The 19,161-nt window shown below is 39.3% G+C and overlaps 1 protein-coding gene across 1 annotated transcript in view; it reads left to right on the plus strand.

The window, feature by feature from the left end:
- EP300 (E1A binding protein p300) overlaps positions 1 to 19,161 on the plus strand; it is an 82,467-nt gene that overhangs the window by 37,641 nt on the left and 25,665 nt on the right. The window contains 11 exon segments of the mRNA XM_030320751.1: positions 1,908 to 2,001; positions 2,604 to 2,741; positions 4,420 to 4,537; positions 5,405 to 5,464; positions 5,466 to 5,522; positions 5,524 to 5,581; positions 13,439 to 13,516; positions 14,983 to 15,092; positions 17,368 to 17,505; positions 18,152 to 18,292; positions 18,294 to 18,587. Of these exon segments, the coding sequence (XP_030176611.1) occupies positions 1,908 to 2,001; positions 2,604 to 2,741; positions 4,420 to 4,537; positions 5,405 to 5,464; positions 5,466 to 5,522; positions 5,524 to 5,581; positions 13,439 to 13,516; positions 14,983 to 15,092; positions 17,368 to 17,505; positions 18,152 to 18,292; positions 18,294 to 18,587 (1,286 nt within the window).

A 19,161-nucleotide genomic window follows, 5' to 3' on the forward strand; every position in this document is an offset into this window, starting at 1 on the left:
TTTTCCCAGGTTGTTGGATGTTTAGAAAAAGTAGTATTTATGTTTATGGGTCTGTATCATACCATCTTTACCTGAGGTGTGGAGTACTGAATAGGATGAAGTACCCTAAGCAAACATTTATACTAATGCTTATAAGCATACCAAGACCCATTCATAGTAACAACTTGGTAGTATGGATACAACACCCATTGTGGCAGACCTAGCTGTAATGCTGGAACGTTCTCAGTTATAAATTGGAGGTACTTTGATTGATGCGGATATTTGAATAAATGAGAAATAGCATTCATTCAGATATGCCATGTGCTGGGGGCGGGGGTGGGCATAGGAAAGGGCATGGCCTCTACTTTGAGACCTCTCTAGTTTGGATGGGCATTAAGTAGACAGAACTACAGGATCTGTTAACATATATCAGGTTATAGAGATTCTGTAGCAAGAAGAGAGAATCCTTTCTGGAGCCCTAAATTAGAATTTTTTACTATAAGACTTCCTTGACTGTATTTGACCATGTTCTTAATCTTCTAGTACCTACTGAATTCACCTACTCTATAAAGGTCTTATTAGTATGAGATTCCTCCCAGGGCTTAGAAAACAAAAAACACGTGTTTTTTCCCCTAAGTTTGTTTGTTTATTTTAAGAGTGGCAGGGGAGGGCAGGGAGAAAATCCCAAGCAGTCTCTGTGCCTTTAGCACAGACTCCCGGGCTTGTGGGATTTGAACTCACGAACCATGAGATCATGACCTGAGCCAAAATCAAGAGTCGGACACTTAACTGACTTGAGCCATCCAGGCACCCCCAAAAATGTATTCTTGATGAGTTTTAGGTGTTAATGATTCCTTTTTTTTCTTTCTGACTTCTTCTCTGGCAGTGCCAATAATTTCTGACTTCCATCATTTTTGTATTCTCAAGGGAATGCTCCCTCTTAGGATCTTAAATACAGGCCGGTGTAAGGGTATTCCTTTTCAGGTTATGGTTGAGCCATTTCTTAGAGTCAATGCCAAATATTAGATGAACCTGGAGACTTCAGAGAGAATGTTTTGCTGTTTTCATGTGCCATCAGAAGGCAACGAGATAAGCAAATTGGTGTACATTATAATCAGTTTTTCTTTCACCTCTTCATATGGTTGCCATCAGTAAAGCGAATCAATGTTATAGGTATATAGTTTCGCTGAAAAGGAGTGTTTACACATGGAGTATTTACATCGACAAATACAGAATTAGGAACAATACAATTCTGTTTTAGAAGACCATTTCCAGTAACTACATTTCAGAGCTAGGCTGATGCTATCAGAAGCAAATTTGTGCCTTACTATTTAGGAAACGTGAAGGAAAGCAACAGCATTTTTCTCCATTAAATGTTTATAGATCTAGCCAACTGTTGGCATTTAGTGGGAAGTTTTGTTTGTTTCCTTGTTTTTAACTAACATACCTTGAGAGGTATATTAATAGAATTGTGTATTTTAGAAGAGTTTTTTAACCGCATGAAAATCTAGGTTAGTGTCAATATTGCTGTTTTTGTTTTTAAAGAATTAGACTATTCAATAAAATTGCTAATTGAAGAGGTAATGTATGCACATAGAACTATTCAGGGCAGTTTGAAGGAGTATTCAAAATGTTTTACCAAACACAGTCTTTGATTCCAGTCTCCAGGGATCATCGCACTTAGGTTCCCTATGTCCTCGCGTAAGTTGTGCTTAAGAAAGGATATGTGCATATATAGTTACTTAAACGGTTGCGGTTTTAGGTTTTGCTCATCCAGTTTCTAAATCTTGTCCTTATGGCTTCTGGGTTTTGGGTGTTTGAAAGGATACAAATTTATTGTGATAAGTTCTTCTAGTACTTTTATAGCTTTTCTTTCTTTTTGGTATTGGTATTTAAAATATTCAATCTCGTTTTTTGTTTTGTCCTAGGTGCTAGTCCTATGGGAGTAAATGGAGGTGTAGGGGTTCAAACATCGAATCTTCTTTCTGACTCAATGTTGCATTCAGCCATAAATTCTCAAAAGTAAGTTTTTTTTTCTTGATATTTGCCCTGTGTCATGTTTCATACTCCTGTTCAAATTCCTTTTCTGTTTTTTGTTTTTGTTTTTGTTTTTTTCCCCCTGATTTGAAGCCATCCTTGATGGATAAAGACAAGTAGTATATTGGAGGTCATACTTTTGGCTTTCTACAATCTTATGTGAAATTGTATCAATGGGTGATCAGTACCTTCCCCGAATATAGTAGGAAGTTGCAAGTGTGCAGTTGCTTAAAAAAAATGAGTTTGCTCTATCCCATTGGTAAGAATTAATCCATTACCAGTGATTCCCTGGGATAAGCTGTGTCAAAATAAGTTTAGTCTTACAACATAACACGTAAGTCTTCTAAACCCAAGACTTCCTCCTCCCCTCCACATGATGAAGTGTTGTGGGTTAACTCTGCCTCATACAAACACAAACACACACACACACACACACACACACACAATTTCCCCTAGATTCCTTGATGTAAAGAAATTTGTCATAGTATGTTGGACCCATTGTAGTAATCACTGTCAGCTCTGCTTTAAATGAGATCTTTTTTGTCCTGCCTTCTTCACTAAAACTATTTCACAATATCTTTTTAAAGCCCAATGATGAGTGAAAATGCCAGTGTGGCCTCCCTAGGTCCTATGCCAACAGCAGCTCAACCATCTAATACTGGAATTCGGAAACAGTGGCATGAAGATATTACTCAGGATCTTCGAAATCATCTTGTTCACAAACTGTAAGATTATAGGCATGTCTTATTCATAGAGAGTTACCATGTCAACATGGTACCGATCTGCCAGGCACTTAACCACAAGAGGAGTATTATTGATTTTTCTGTAGTCTGGCTATTGCTGCAATGCTTCTGCTCCTGTGACTGTCTTGCTGCTTGTTCTGCTTCTGAGCCTTTCCACCATCATTTGTAGGAGTATTATGGCTTTAACAGTGTGTGAACTATTTTACCTAGTGGCAGTTTTCAATATATTACATAAAAATTACTCGTTTTAGTGTCACTGCCTTTGCAAAAGTCAAATTTTAAAAGGAAAACCAGGTCTCTCTCAGCTCTTTAGAATATGGTGGTGGCAACACTCTTTTCCTTTATCCCTATTGAAGCTTTTATGATGTTGACAAGTTTAACCTGGTAGAGTGGCTCCTCTATGGTCTTCTGGCCCTCCGGATGTGCATGTCAGTAGTTGGTGAGATACCTCTGTATTGTTTGTTATGGAGTTGATGGATGCCAGCCATTCAGCCACCCTCTTCTTTAAAGAGGTCTTGGCAGGTGAAGGAGGAGAAAGCGATAGCAGTAAAATGTAATGTGCCCGATATTATAAAAAAAACAGAGCTTGAACCTTGCTCATTGCTATGGAACTTGCACTTTGAGTGACATCCAGCATTTTTCTCCTCGGGGAAAGCAGTCTTTTTTCATTTTTTTCTCCACTTAATAGAAGGGTCTCTTTCAGTCCATCCATATTTTTTATTGGCTTAGAGCTGTGTGGTCTATTTTTTATCTAAACTAATTTTTATATTACATTAGCATACCAGTTACATTTGACTTTCGTTTAGAAATTCAAAATCAGTGGTACCAGAAGTGGAATTTGACAAGAAAACCCTATGATTTTAATAAAATGAATTAAAAGGAATAAGCAAAGCAAACTTATTTTGTGATACTCCAGTTGTTTAGCACCTGTTCTCTCATATTAGACAATGGATTATTTGGGATCGATCATCTGACTTGACATTATATGCTTGCGAAATTTTACCAACTCAAAATATTCTTCTAAACTTTCATTTATTTCTTCCCACCTGGTTTTCTTCAAGTCCTACACAAGTGAACACGAAATCTCCAAATAATAAAATTAGAGGCTGGAAAAGTATTGGTCAAATCTTCAGGAACCCTAGTGCCAAACATTTTGTAGGGAACTGTTAGAAAGTAAAAGACACTGAATTTGGCAGAATCGTTATGCATTTCTGCCCCTTCCACTTGAAGTTTTTGGTCTTGAAAGATTTTGTGGTGATTATTAGGTTTTATTAAGCTGAATAAATTGAGAGTAGAAGGATCTGAAGGTCGCTCTACTTAAAACAATGAGAAAGGTCAGGTTTCCTCACTTCCTTTATGCAAATAGCAGAGTATAATTTTTTTGCTCCTATGTTAGCATGACAGGAACCAGAGGGGGTTATTATGGTGTCATTTTTTTATGTTCTGATTGGGGAGACCCTTTGTTTACCACAGAGACCATTTCATTTGCTCTGTATCATTTAATATTTGAGCACATCCACCATTTTTTGTTTTACATAATGTGTACATTGCACAGAAATGAGAAAGTACTAACCAGGAAAAAGTTTAAAGTACTGGACGTTTCCATGACAAGAATGAAAAGTTGACATGATATAATAGTGGTAGAATTTTCTGTTTCCAGAGTTCAAGCCATATTTCCTACTCCGGATCCTGCTGCTTTAAAAGACAGACGGATGGAAAAACTTGGTTGCATATGCCCGGAAAGTGAAGGAGACATGTACGAATCTGCAAATAATCGGGTGAGTATCTATTTTTCTACATAAGTCAGAAATAGACCTATCCTAGTTGTTTGTTTCTTTTCGTACATGTACAAACAATACCGTACTTTAGAGGATACCCTTCAGCTGTCCTTAGTTTTCACTGCACAGTCAAGATAACAAAGCAATTTCTTCAGGCGTATGTCATCAAGAATCTTACGTTTTTCCTCTTAATAATCCAGTGTACTCGTGTGGCACTTTATCTGGGTTGTCCTTCTGTCAACTTCAAAGTGGTTGAGCTGTTACCAGCTCTGTGCTATTTTCACTAGAATAATGGTGATCAGCTGCTTAGTATGTTCATCTCAAGTAGTATTCCATTTTCTCTATATCAGTTTGAACATTCTTCTCTAAGTTGGCACTTTTCCAAAATGTAGCATATTCTTGCATGTGCCATAAATCGCCAGCATATATTTCATTAACCTACTTTGAGAGGTCATGCTTTACTATGTAGCTTCATCACAAAGCTGCTTTTTCACATGATGATTCCAAACATGAACTCACATCTGGGATGATCTAAGAAAGTAGATTTTTATGGTGGTTATATCAGAGGAGAAGCGGGGGTGGGGAGGATGGGTGAAATAGATGTTGCGGACTAAGGTATGCACTTGTGATGAGCACCAGGTGACATATGAAGTATTGGATCACTACATTGTACACTTGAAATTAATATAACACTGTATATTAACTAACTGGAATTAAAATAAAAACTTTTAAAAGGGGAATAGATTTTTCCCCTCTTTGGGTTTCTCCTTATATCTGTAAATGAAGCTAATATCTGTTCATTTTTTCTGTTACCTAATAGTAATTCCTCTTTTTTCTTATCTGTGTTTTATTTCAAAATTCAAAAAGGCCGAATACTACCACCTGCTAGCTGAGAAAATCTATAAGATCCAGAAAGAACTAGAAGAAAAAACGAAGGACTAGACTACAGAAACAAAACATGCTACCAAGTGCTGCAGGCATGGTAACCAGTTTCTATGAATCCAGGGCCTAATATGGGGCAGCCACAACCAGGAATGACTTCCAGTAAGTGCTTTTCATTATAGCTGTTTTGGGGAAGAAAATGGTAATAAAAGGTTTTCTAGCCAAAGTCACTAATTTGCATTAGCTTGCATAACTTTTCTAGAGTTATTGATGACCCTTTTTTGCCTTTGCAAAGAAAATAATTCAACCCTTTATAAGAGCAGTGATTAAACAGTATGTTTAAGATTCTGGTCATAGTGCTTAACATGTTTTGATCATCTGGCATCATTTTTAGAAGCCCAAGATACTCTTCTCTCTGAATGAACGCCTAGAAAATGGTAGCCTACAGGCTTATATGGACTTATATTTGGTAGGCAGCCAGTGCTGAACAGGTTCAGAGGCCCCACCAGCTTTCATACATCCTAAACAAATGATCAACACTGTGTTCCTTAACATTGTCACACTTTCTTCTTGATACAGTATGTTTGAAGGCTAAGAACTTTTTTCAGAAGCATTTAATTTTTGTTAATATTTGAGAGACAGAGTGTCAACAGGGCAGGGCAGAGGGAAAGGGAGACCAGAGTCCACAGCAGGCTACAAGCTCTGAGCTGTAAGCACAGAGCCTGATGCAGGGCTCAAACTCATGAACCGCAAGATCATGACCTGAGCTGAAGTCACATGCTTAACCGACTGAGCCACCCGGGTGCCGCCCCTAGAAGCATTTAAAATTCATCTTGAGGGGCGCCTGGGCGGCTCAGTCGGTTGAGTGTCCGACTTCAGCTCGGGTCATGATCTCACAGTTTGTGGGTTCGAGCCCCGTGTCAGGCTCTGTGCTGACAGCTCAGAGCCTGGAGCCTGCTTTAGATTCTGTGTGTCTCTCTCTCTCTCTCTCTCTCTCTCTCTCTCTCTCTCTCTCTCATCTCGCTGCCCCTTCCCTGCTCATGCTGTGTCTCTCAAAAATGAATAAACATTAAAAAAAATTAATAAATAAAAATAAAAATTCATCTTGACAGTTTTAGTATTCTGGTATAGCAGCCTTCTCAACTTAGTGAATTAACCAGATAGCCAAGATGATTATGCATTGCCTTATTCACTGACTGATGACAAGGTTTCAAGCAGTGACATAAGGAGTTAGGTACACAGTGATGAGGAAGAACACAGGCTATATTAAATGATGTGAGAAAGGCTATGATAGCAGAAATTCTGTATAGCTTGAGTCAGGGAAAGCCGATTACCTGTAGATAGTGCCAAGCTGAGTGAATAGGTACCAACCATGCAGGATTTTGGTGGGCTCAAAATTCATCTCCCTCAGGCCTCAAAGTAGTAAAATGGAGAACTGCTGGTTGCCACTTGCCTTTAGCAGCTCCGTTTGTTAACTGCAGTGTTCTCATTGGGCCATGGTGGGAGAAGATTGAGAAGAGGAACAGCATCTCTGGCAGAGAAAGAGTGTACAGGAGGCCCACTGACAAAGGAAAAGCAGCTGTGTTTGAGTAGGTAGGAGAGCAGATGTTCAAAAAACAAGAAAGTCAAAAGTGATTCAGTGCTGATGGTCTAAACCAGGACAGCACCTAAGGTATAGAGACAGGTGGGCAAACCTGAGACACTTGGGTGCAGTAGAGCTTTCTGGAGTTCGTTTTCTGGTTTTTGTCTGGAGAAATTGGAGCCAAGTTTAACGTCTACAGATACTAAATTGTAGTCTCGTGGGGGTGGAAGCAGTGTGGTAGGGGTGCAGGCAGGAACCAATGTTAGTGGAACTGAATAGCCCTAAGGATATGTTGACCTTTAGCTTATACTAAATCTGGCCTTTTGTAGAATGAGATCCCCACCCTATCCCATATGCAGATTGTAGAAGAATGAGAAGTTTTAAATTTTAAGCTAAAAATTGAAAGTAGCACACAGAATGTATAGAAGAAAATGTAAAATAAAACAAGAAACGTCTTTAGATACTGCCTAGAAGTTTTGAGGAAAAAAAAATGACAACAGAAGATACCATAAGTGTAATTAATAGACAAACCAAGGAAAGTATTTTCAGTGTTAAAGGTATAATTTCCTTAGTATATGACTTGGGGGGAAAGATGAAAAATGGGAAAAGGAAAGAACAAGTAAAATCAATATGACCTTTTGGCGTCTCTAAAGGTTAGAGTGGGTGTTAATGACTGTATGGTAACATGGTTCTGGAATATGCTGTTGGTAAGAATTTAAATGTTTTTTTCATTACCTTAAATCCAGTTGTTACATTTCTAGAAATACAAAGTAATGTACAGTTGCGTAGAAATATTCACAGTAACGTAATTTATACTATTGAAACATCCGACAGGATGTTTAGAAACATCCTAAAAGTGCCTCCAGTATTGCACTGCTAAAGTAACCATACACTATACAATAGAATATTTTGAGGCTTCTCCAGAGCATCCCCCTTTTACCCAGGCAGTTGAAAGATTGAACAGATTTAACCAACCATCTGGAACCCTCCACTTAAAGGTGAAGGGCAAGGTGTGGCTGCCAGAGAAACCCCTCTGAGGTAATACCACCTACCCTCTTGAGCACATAGCACACACACACCCTGAGGGGATCGCTCCCTATACAGAGATAAAGGAATTCCTTCTGTGGTCCATGTAGATAATTACAACTGCAAGGGAGAGTTATTACAGAAAAAGGAAATTTTCAAAAGAAAAAATTACTATACACAGACATAAAAAGACAGCAGGGGATGGAAAACGAAATGGGAGAGTTGACTGAGTTTAAAACCAGATTAGCAATAACAAAACACAGAAGATAAGAATTAAAAAACGGCTTAAAAAGATACTAAATATGAGGTGCCTGGCTAGCTCATTCGGAGCAGCATGTGACTGTTGATCTCAGGGTCATGAGTTTAAGTCCCCACATTGGGTCTTAGATCTTAAATTAAGAAGAAAAAAATCGGGCACCTGGGTGGCTCAGTCAGTTAAGTGTCTGACTTCAGCTCAAGTGATGATCTCAGTTCGTGAGATCGAGCCCCACGTCGGGCTCCATGCAGACAGTTCAGAGCCTGAAGCCTGCTTCAGATTCTGTGTCTCCCTCTCTCTTTCTGCCCTCACCCCTTCGTACTCTGTCTGCCTCTCAAAAATAAACATTTTTTTAAAAAAAGTCAGTAGATGGGGCGCCTGGGTGGCTCAGTCGGTTGGGCGGCCGACTTCGGCTCAGGTCATGATCTCACGGTCCGTGAGTTCGAGCCCCGCGTCGGGCTCTGTGCTGACAGCTCAGAGCCTGGAGCCTGTTTCAGATTCTGTGTCTCCCTCTCTCTCTGCCCCTCCCCTGTTCATGCTCTGTCTCTCTCTGTCTCAAAAATAAATAAACGTTAAAAAAAAAATTAAAAAAGTAGAGAGATGATAGATATGTAGAAAAAAAATTGAGAGATTCGGAAACCCAATGTTAGGTACTATTATCCCCATTTTACCAGTAAGAAACTAAGGCATAGAAAGGTTGCCTAACTTGCTATGGTCACACAGTTAGTGAATGGCAGAATCAGGAGTCAACCCTCCCACCCCCCACCCCCCACCCCGGCATTTCGTCTTCCCAGTCTGCTGTAAATCGTTAAGATATGTTAAATAAAGAAAATTGTAATTAAAAAGTAATAGAAGAAAGTTTTCTTGAAAGAAAAGACAATTGCCCAACCAAACCTAGCTCATCGCTGTCTTAAAGTAGATGATGAAACATCCAGAAAATAAAATCAAACTATAAAGAAAAGGAATGATTAATTTGATTAGGTTAAAAAGCCCAAAATGCACCATAAGGAAGAAACTAGTTTAATAAGGTAAACATATATGCACCCCCATGTTCATTGCAGCATTATTTACAATAGCCAAGATATATCCATCGATCAAGAAAATGTGTGCTCAGGCACACACACACACCCAGAGTACTATTCAGTCATAAAAAAGAAGGAAGTCTTGCCATTTGTGACATGGATGGAGTTTTTTTTTATTATTATTTTTTTAACGTTTATTTATTTTTGAGACAGAGAGAGACAGAGCATGAACAGGGGAGGGGCAGAGAGAGAGGGAGACACAGAATCTGAAACAGGCTCCAGGCTCTGAGCTGTCAGCACAGAGCCCGACGCGGGGCTCGAACTCACGGACCGTGAGATCATGACCTGAGATGAAGTCAGCCGCTTAACCGACTGAGCCACCCAGGCGCCCCAACATGGATGGAATTTGAGAGCATTATGCTAAGTGAAATCAGTCAAAAAGACATAGCATATGATTTCCCTAGAATTTGGAATCTTTAAAAAAATGAGTTTCTAGATAACAGTTTGGTGGTTGCCAGAGGCAGGGGCGGGGAGGGATGGCAGCGGTATGGGGTGGCTGAAATATGTAAAAGAGATCAAAAGGTTCAAACTTGCAGTTATAAATAACTCCTGAGGATGTGTAATATACAACATGGTGACTGTAGTTAATAATACCTTAGGGGCACCTGGGTGGCTCAGTTGGTTAAGCGTCAGGTCATGATGTTGTGGCTCGTGGGCTCAAACCCCACATCGGGCTCTGCTGACAGCTCAGAGCCTGGTGCCTGCTTTGGATTTTGTGTGTGTCTCTCTCTTGCTCCTCCCGCACTTGTGCTCGGTCTCTCAAAAGTAAACATTAAAAAAAATTTTTTAATGTTTTTAATAAAAAAATAATACTGTATTGGGCATTTGAAACTTGATAAAAGTGTATCTTAAAAGTTCTCATCACAAGAAAAAAAAACTTGACAAAGACGTACTGTGGTCATCTTTTGTAACACATAAATATCAAATCATGTACGCTTGAAACTAATGGAATGTAATACCAATTATATCACAGTTTTCATACTCATTTAATGTGATATACTGAGTATGATTTATTTCTATCTCATTTGTATATTTGCATGAGAAAATGATTACGGGTAAGAGGAAGGAATATAGAAGACTTGAACTTTACAATTTTTATATTTCTGTAAAGTTTGTTTTGTTTGCAAAGGGCATGCATTATATAATCAAAGGGTGGCTATGGTAGGTATTTGTATTGGCCTGGAAAGATGTTTATAATAAGTGAATATAAGCAATATACATTATATGTAATGTGAAAATGATGAACCTAATTATTAATGAGGTTGAATAAGTGGCTGACTTCTCAATTTTTTTTTTTTCAAACATAAAAACTTTGAGAGTTGACAAGTATGTATATTATCTGTGTGGTTGGACGGGAGGAGGGGCTGTTTTTTGTTTTTTGAGAGAGCACATGCACCAGCAGTGTGTGTGTGTGTGTGTGTGTGTGTGTGTGTGTGTAGAGAGAGAGAAAATCCCAGGCAGGCCCCACACTCATCCCAGAACCCAGTGTGTGACTTGATCTCATGAACCATGAGATCATGACCTGAGCCAAAATCAAGAGTTGGATGCTTAACTGAGACAACCAGGTGCCCCAATGCTAATTTGTTAATATTGGTTGCTTGGGGGGGGGGTAGGGGGTTGTGATAGGCTTACTTGGATATATTTAGTGTTGTGTGTTATAAGGAATTTGTTCAATCTAGGTGTGTATTTTGCCTTGGGGTATTTATCTAGATGTGAATGATAAACATTTTAATTAATGGTTTCATATGTATATGTATATATACATATTTTTTATCTAAATAAAAATTGTCATCAAAATGTTCTTCAGATGTTCATCATATGTTCCTTATGATAAAATTTTTTCAGAGTTTTTTTATTTTTAACATCTATTTATTATTGAGAGACAGACATAGAGCATGAGCCAGGGGAGGGGCAGAGAGAGGGGGAGACACAGAATCCGAAGCAGGCTCCAAGCTCTGAGCTGTCAGCACAGAGCCTGACACAGGGCTTGAACTCATGAACTGTGAGATCATGACTTGAGCTGAAGTCAGTCGCCCAACTGACCGAGCCACCCAGGTGCCCCCCTTATGATAAAATTTAAGAGCTGCCTCCTGGGCCCACAGTAGGTTTCATTGCACATTTATACCATGCAGTCAGTAAAAACCATCATGTGCATTATAGTTGTAAATGAAAGTGAGCCAGCTGTAGGCAGTAGAATTAGGTTTTTGTTTTTTCATCTGAATATTTTCATGTATTTGAAAAGATTTTGCATAGGGGTGCCTGGGTGGTTCAGTTAAGTGTCCTGCTCTGGATTTCAGCTCAGGTCATGATCTCACCGTTCATGGGTTCAAGCCCCACATTGGGCTCCACGCTGACCATGCGGAACCTGGTTGGGATTCTGTCTCCCTCTGTCTCTACTCTCCACCACCACCACCCCCGCCCCGCCTTGCAATAAATAAACTTAAAAAAAAAAAAAAAACACTTAAAAATATACAGATTCCTGGTTTCCTTTAGAGATGGAAGGATCTAGCATATTTGGCCCTGTCTTCCCCACAGCAGCACCACAGTCTCTCACTAGAGTAATGGCTGCTTATCATTATAGTTGTGCTTTTCCCACTTCATCTCAGTTGCTCCCTTTTCCCTGTTTCAGATGCCTGGTCTCTGCTGGCATTTAGCTTGCAACACTTATCTGTGTTATTGACAGGGAAAAAGTTCCTTGTATATTAAGTGAAAATTTTGCTTTTATATAAAGTGTAGATGAATATACATGTGGAAAATTAAAAGTATACAGGTTTATCTCTATTCTCTAATTTTTATATAGTGAACATAGGGTATATATGTAATTTTTAGAAATCTTGCACAATTGTGGATAAAAGAGTATATGAATAAATGTTCAGAATTCTCTCCAGTATTCAATTTGACTGTATTATAGTTTTATTAGGAGCAATATTAGTGGCAAATCTTGATGGATTTAGTTAACTTGAATTGCACTAACCCACTTAGTTGTGTGATCATTTCTGTTACTAGTTAGTATAGCACACTGTAGGCTTCTCTTTAGAGCGTAGTCGTCACAAGTGTGTCTGAGATTTGAGTGCAGTAGCACTTTGGGTCAGGAGGTGTCCAAGGCAGAGTTGGGTCACTACAAGCATCCTGTCTTTTCCCACGGTGCTATAGAAATATTATTTGATCTACACGATGATGTGGAGAAAAGTTGGAAGGTCTATGCTAGAAGATGTGCAAATAATCCATGAAAATACTAGAAATTACATACAGTTGACCCTTAAACAACCAAGGGGTTAGGGGCGCCAACCCCTGCACAGTTTAAAATCCACATAAAACTTTTGACTCCCAAAAAAATCTGTTGACCAGAAGCCTTAGGGATAACAAACAGATAACACATATTTTGCCTGTTAAGTATGTTAAATACTGTGTTCCTATAGAAAAATAAGCTACAGGAAAGAATCATAAGAAATACACATTTACTAAAAAAGTCCACATGTAAGTGGACTTGCAGAGTTCAAATGTTGGTCAAGGGTCAACCGTGTTTACATTTTGATGTCTTTTTTAATTCTTTCTACTTTTGTATTTAAGAGGTGTGCACAATATCTAGAGCAATAGAGTACCTGAATTATTTAAAGTCAGTGTTCACAATGGGTTTGTGCGCATAAAAACACCTATTATTGGGGTACACAATCAAATCTGGTCACTGAACACAATCTGTAGCTATCTGTTGAAGACATTCTCCTGCATAACAACCAAAAACAACTTAATTCAAACAGTTTAGTTAAATAGTAGCATATTAAATGCTATAATAGCCTTTCTCTTTTCTTTAAAGTTAAGAATTTACATTATTTTCTTGTCAGCACTGAAAGAAAGCATAGGATATACTGTAATTATTTGGAGGCTTTTCTTATATTCCAGAACTAACAGTTTTCTTCAGGTTCTTGTCTAAATTCATAGCTTTATTCTTTGGAGATTCAGGCTGAATTTTTCAAGATACTACTAAAGATATTTTGTGTTTTGTTTTTTTTTTTTTAAACAAAAGTGCCGCTTGCCAAAGATGATTTTCTAACCATTTCTCTATTCTACCCTAGATGGCCCTCTGCCTGACCCATCTATGATCCGTGGCAGTGTGCCAAACCAGATGATGCCTCGGATAACTCCACAGCCTGGTAAGTTATGAAAGAAATCCATATATTTATTTAGCCATGGCTTTTTTTTTTTTTTTTTTTCCCCCAGAGTAAGCTCCACGTCCAACATCCAACATGGGGCTTGAATTCATGACTCTGAGATCGAGAGTCCCATGCTCTACCAACTGAGCCAGCCAGGTGCCCCTCACCATAGCTTTTTTATTTTCAAAGTTTGTTTTGAGGGAGAGAATCACAAGCAGGCTCCACACTCTCATCGTGGAACCCAATGTGGAGCTCGACCCCACAGACTGTGAGATTGTGACCTGAGCCAAAATCAAGAGTCAGATGCTCAACCGACTGAGCCACCAAGGTGCCCAAGCATGGCTTTTTAAAACAGTCTCTGGTGTACTATAAAATTATTCTTGAGGCGCCTGGGTGGTTCAGTCGGTTAATCATCTGACTTCGGCTCAGGTCATGATCTCATAGTGTGTGAGTTCAAGCCCTGTGTCAGGCTCTGTGCTGACAGCTCAGAGCCTGGAATCTGCTTCGGATTCTGTCTCCCTCTCTCTCTTCTCCTCCCCCATTTGTACTCTGTATCTCTCTCAAAAATAAAGATTAAAAAAAATTTTTTTTTAAATACTATTCTTGTCACCTTAATTCCTGCCTCAGCCCAGCAGCGTGTATCCTACTTGAGAAATCAGAACATATTTTGGATTTGGAGCCCAAGGAGAAAGGAAGGGTGTGGAACACAGTTTGGCTGGCAGGTGGCAAAAACATGAAATGGTCGAGCATCCATTTAAAAACAACCAGTCCAAGGGCGCCTGGGTGGCTTAGTGGGTTAAGCGTCCAACTTCAGCTCAGGTCATGATCTCACGGTTTGTGAGTTTGAGCCCCGCATCAAGCTTGTGCTGACAGCTCAAAGCCTGGAGCCTGCTTCAGATTCTGTGTCTCCCTCTCTCTCTCTGCCCCTCCCATGCTCATGCACTGTCTCTAACTCTCAATAATAAATAAATGCTAAAAAAAAATTTTTTTTCTATTTTTTTTTAAAAAAAAAAAAAAAAAAAAAACAATTGTTCCAGGCACCTAGGTGGCTCAGTCGGTTAGGTGTCTGACTTTGGCTCAGGTCATGACCTAATGGTCTGTGGGTTCGAGCTCTCTGTCGGATTGTGTGCTGACAGCTTGGAGCCTGCTTCAGATTTTATGTCTCCCTCTCTCTACCTCTGCCTATCTTTTGTGCTCTCTGTGTCAATAGTAAATGCATAAACTTAAAAAAAATTATTAAAAATAAATAAAAACAACCGGTCAAGATGGATTTTATTCTAAATTGTAAAATTTTATTCAGAGACCTTATGTTAAGTAACAGTGTGGCTATAAATGGAACCAATTCATTCACAGTTGAAAACTGGTTCCTTTATTTGTCCTGATAAAATGTCACAGAATCAGAATTCTGTCTTTAGTTCTCCAATTCCATGAAGGCATTCAGATCTAATATTTTGTACTTACCACAGGTATGAATCAATTTGGCCAGATGAGTATGCCCCAGCCCCCAATTGGACCCCGGCAAAGCTCTCCTCTTCAGCACCATGGACAGTTAGCTCAGCCTGGAACTCTCAACCCAGTAAGTTTGACATCTTTGGGTAATTATCTTGGCCTTTAACATTTAAAAATCCTTTTTATCTGTTTGTACTTTGTAAACAATGCTTAGAGTTGCTTAAATAGCTAATTATAAGTGAGTAACTTTAATCCAGATTTTTATCTTTAATTCTATTGTATTTGGCCTTTATTATACACTTAATAAATGATTATATATGTGTTTTGGAGTTGAGGGTAGTTATTTTTTTAAAGTGGAGTAGGAAAAAACTAAACCATATACCATAATTAGGCAGGCAGTAAATACTAAAATCCCTGATTTTTATCTATCTCTTTTACCTATAAATTGTTTTTAGAAATGTATCCTAAAGAAATCATCACTAAGATACCAAAAGGATATCATTTGGAGAATATTCATGTTAAGCATCTTGTATACTCTGTTTTGGGGGAAAAAAAAAAGTGGCATCCTGAATGTGCAGTAGGGGATTCACAATGGTTAAATTATGGTACATTCATAAATTGTAATGCTCTACAAGCAATAATTTCAGAACTTACATGTTGGCATAAAAGCTGTTTACAGCCTTAAATGAAAAACCAAGTTTCTAAAGTGTATGTATTATAGGATCCAATATAGCTAACTCTCTTGATTATAATCTGTGTAAAATAAACACTTAAAAAAATTTTGTTTCCAAGTACTATTCATAGTCCTAGTACTAGAAAACTCATAAGAGCATCCAGTCACCTTTCCCCGGAGTCTCATTGTTTAGTAGTCTGCACACTTTGATAGTCCTCTCTCTTTTATAATGCTCATCAAACATACAGCCTACCCAGGTAGGAAACTGTCTTTTGCAAGAACGATGGAGGAACAATTGCTTGGTTCTAGACACTGGAGAAGAGGGACTCTGAGCATCTCACTGCTCCTTATGCAGTCCACCTTTCCATGTTAACCCCAATCCTAGCCCTTTGAGAATTAGCTAGCGCCTCTAATCCTTGAGCCATTTTGGAGTTGTCTAGCATGTCTTGGTGCCATACTGCTATCGTTATAAGATAAATATCTTACTGTTGTGCCAATGCTGTATACAAAAGCTGTGGCTGAACTTGGTAGCATTCATGGTCCACAAATACTTGAGGATTGTTACTTTTTTTTTTTTTTTTAATGTTTGGTGAAGTTTTTGGCCTTTGGTATTTCATAATTTCTCTATTAAAGGCCTGTATTGGGGGGGGGGGGATTTTAGACATGAAATGTAACAGTCCTCAAGATAAAGCACATTTCCACTGGAGCGTACCCTCATGCCTCCTCCTACTTAATTCCTATCCCCTTTAGACAATGGATACCATGATTTCTGTAACCTGGATTAGCTTTACTTGTTTCTTAACTTCATATAAATGGGATCATTCAGATGTACTGTATTGTGTCTGACCTTTTTGGCACAACATGATGGTTTTGATGTTCACCTACACTGTTGTTTATATCAATAATTCATTTTAAAAAAATTTTTTTAACATTTATTTTTGAGAGAAAATGCGTGAGTGGGAGAGGGGCAGAGAGAGAGAGGGAGACACAAAATCCAAAGCAGGCCCCAGGTTCTGAGCGGTCAGCACAGAGCCCGACGTGGGGCTCACACTCATAAACCATGAGATCATGACCTGAGCCGATGTTGGATGCTTAACCAACTGAGCCATCCAGGCCACCCAGTAATCCCATTTTTTATTGCTGAGTAGTATTCCATTTTGTGAGTGTGCCACAATTTGTTTATTCTTTGCTATTGATGGACATTTCGAATATTTCCAGTTGTTGACTATTATGAATAAAGCTACTATAAACATGTTTTCACCAAAAATAAAAAGAAAGAGATGTAACAGTCTTCAAGTATTTGTAGACCATGAATGCTACCAAGTTCAGCCACAGCTTTTGTAAGATTTTAATTGTACCGATTATGGAGTCTTATAATTTGTGATGTTACAATATCATGACATGAGCAAAGACCTCATGAAGTTGTAGTTCATGATCACTTAACAAACAATATGCAAAAGCAGTTACTTCTGTACCTTGTCAGGTGCATTTGTGTATTGGGAGAATCAGTTTGTGTGTAACCTCCTGTAATTGCTTTAGAGTAGGCCTTGGTCAGCTTTGAGGGTGTTCTCCACTATCTTTGCATAAGAGTCCACTGTTGCACACTTTCTCCCTTTCCTACCCCACCTTCCCCTCAGCAGAACCAGAGTAGTTGGGGATTCTGGCTGTAGTAGAATAACCACAATGAAGCAATTTGGTGCTCTGTGTTTATTCTTTTCCCCCTCTGCAGCCAATGGGCTATGGGCCTCGCATGCAGCAGCCTTCCAGCCAGAGCCAGTTCCTTCCCCAGACTCAGTTCTCAACACAAGGAATGAATGTAACGAATATGCCTTTGGCTCCGTCTGGCGGTCAGGCACCGGTGTCTCAAGTATGTCCCACAGATGGGTTTTTTTTACTTGTTTTTGTGATCCTTGAAACTTCTCTTGATCTGGCAACAAATAATGGGTCAAAATAGATTTTTTTTTAAAGCTTTTAATAAGAACAATTATGGACATATGGTATTCTGAACATGAGTTTACCATGACATAGCAATGCTACTAATTGTTACAAACAAAATAGATTAAATTGATAGTTGTAACCATTTGTTAAAGTAGCGAACACTTTTTAAAATGAATTCTGAACATGAGATTACTATGACATAGCAATGCTACTAATTGTTACAAAGTAGATTAAGTCGATAGTTGTAACCATTTGTTAAAGTAGCATACACTTTTTAAAATGAAATCTTAGAACTTTAATGCAAAAGAACTGTGACTGAAGAGAGCAGAGCCAGGCAGAAAATACTGTGGACTCAACTGTCCCATGCCTCTACAGTGGCTGTGGCCATTCTGGTGGGTTTTTTTGAAGCCTACCTAATTAAATACTACATTGGTTGGATTATCTGAAGACATGCCCCTAGTAACAAGATTTTTGACATATTTTGAAGTGGAAGCATATTGCATATAGGCTGCCTATGTAATTACTTCTTGCATTGTGTTCTGAGTCGTCATGTTGTTCTGTTTCTCATTTAACAGGCACAGATGTCCAGTTCTTCCTGCCCTGTGAATTCTCCTATAATGCCTCCAGGGTCTCAAGGGAGCCACATTCACTGTCCCCCTCTCCCTCAATCAGCTCTGCATCAGAATTCACCCTCTCCAGTACCTAGTCGCACCCCACGCCTCACCACACCCCCCAAGCATAGGGGCTCAGCAGCCACCAGCAACAGCAATTCCAGCCCCTGTTCCTACACCTCCAGCCATGCCGCCTGGGCCACAGACCCAAGCTCTCCATCCACCTCCAAGGCAGACACCTACACCGCCACCAACGCAACTCCCTCCCCAAGTTCAACCTTCACTTCCTGCTGCCCCTTCTGCCGACCAGCCGCAGCAGCAGCCTCTCTCACAGCAGAGTACAGCAGCATCTGTTCCCACCCCAACGGCACCGCTGCTGCCTCCGCAGCCTGCGACTCCAGTAAGCAGAGACATGTGTTTTGGCAGAACCCTTCTAGCTGTACCCTAGTGTTAGATTATTTATGTGCGGTTTGTATTCTGTATTGTGCCGTCTCCCCAGTTAGACCAGAATCTCTCTGTAGTTAGGGACTTTCTTTTCCTTCCTGTTCTTGCCATTGTAGTACCTAGCATGGAGGGAGCTCAAAGGTTTTGTTTAGGTCCGATGTTGACCATGGTGTGTTTTGTCTTATACTCCAAGGCTTACAGGCATGTAAGTGGGGTGGCAAGCAGAAAGAATCCATAGTATGTTTAGCACACCACATAAATTTTATATATTTTAAAGAATCTTTTTTCAGACAGTCTGACCTGTAATATTTGAGAGCAAACGAACAAAACCATGGATCTATGAGTGTCTGTGGTCCGAGCCAAGGTTAGAAAATCATGACCTAAGATGATGAAAAGTATGGGTCTGAAACAGTCTGTAACTTTCTTGTGAGAGGCTCATTATGTATGTAGCAGAAATGCAAGTTCACATCTAATAGCTACATCGTTACCAATTCTCTGTGTCAGGGCATAGAACTTTCTACTTGTTAACT

This window comes from Lynx canadensis, chromosome B4 (genome assembly GCF_007474595.2).
Source record: "Lynx canadensis isolate LIC74 chromosome B4, mLynCan4.pri.v2, whole genome shotgun sequence".
Lineage (NCBI taxonomy): Eukaryota > Metazoa > Chordata > Mammalia > Carnivora > Felidae > Lynx > Lynx canadensis.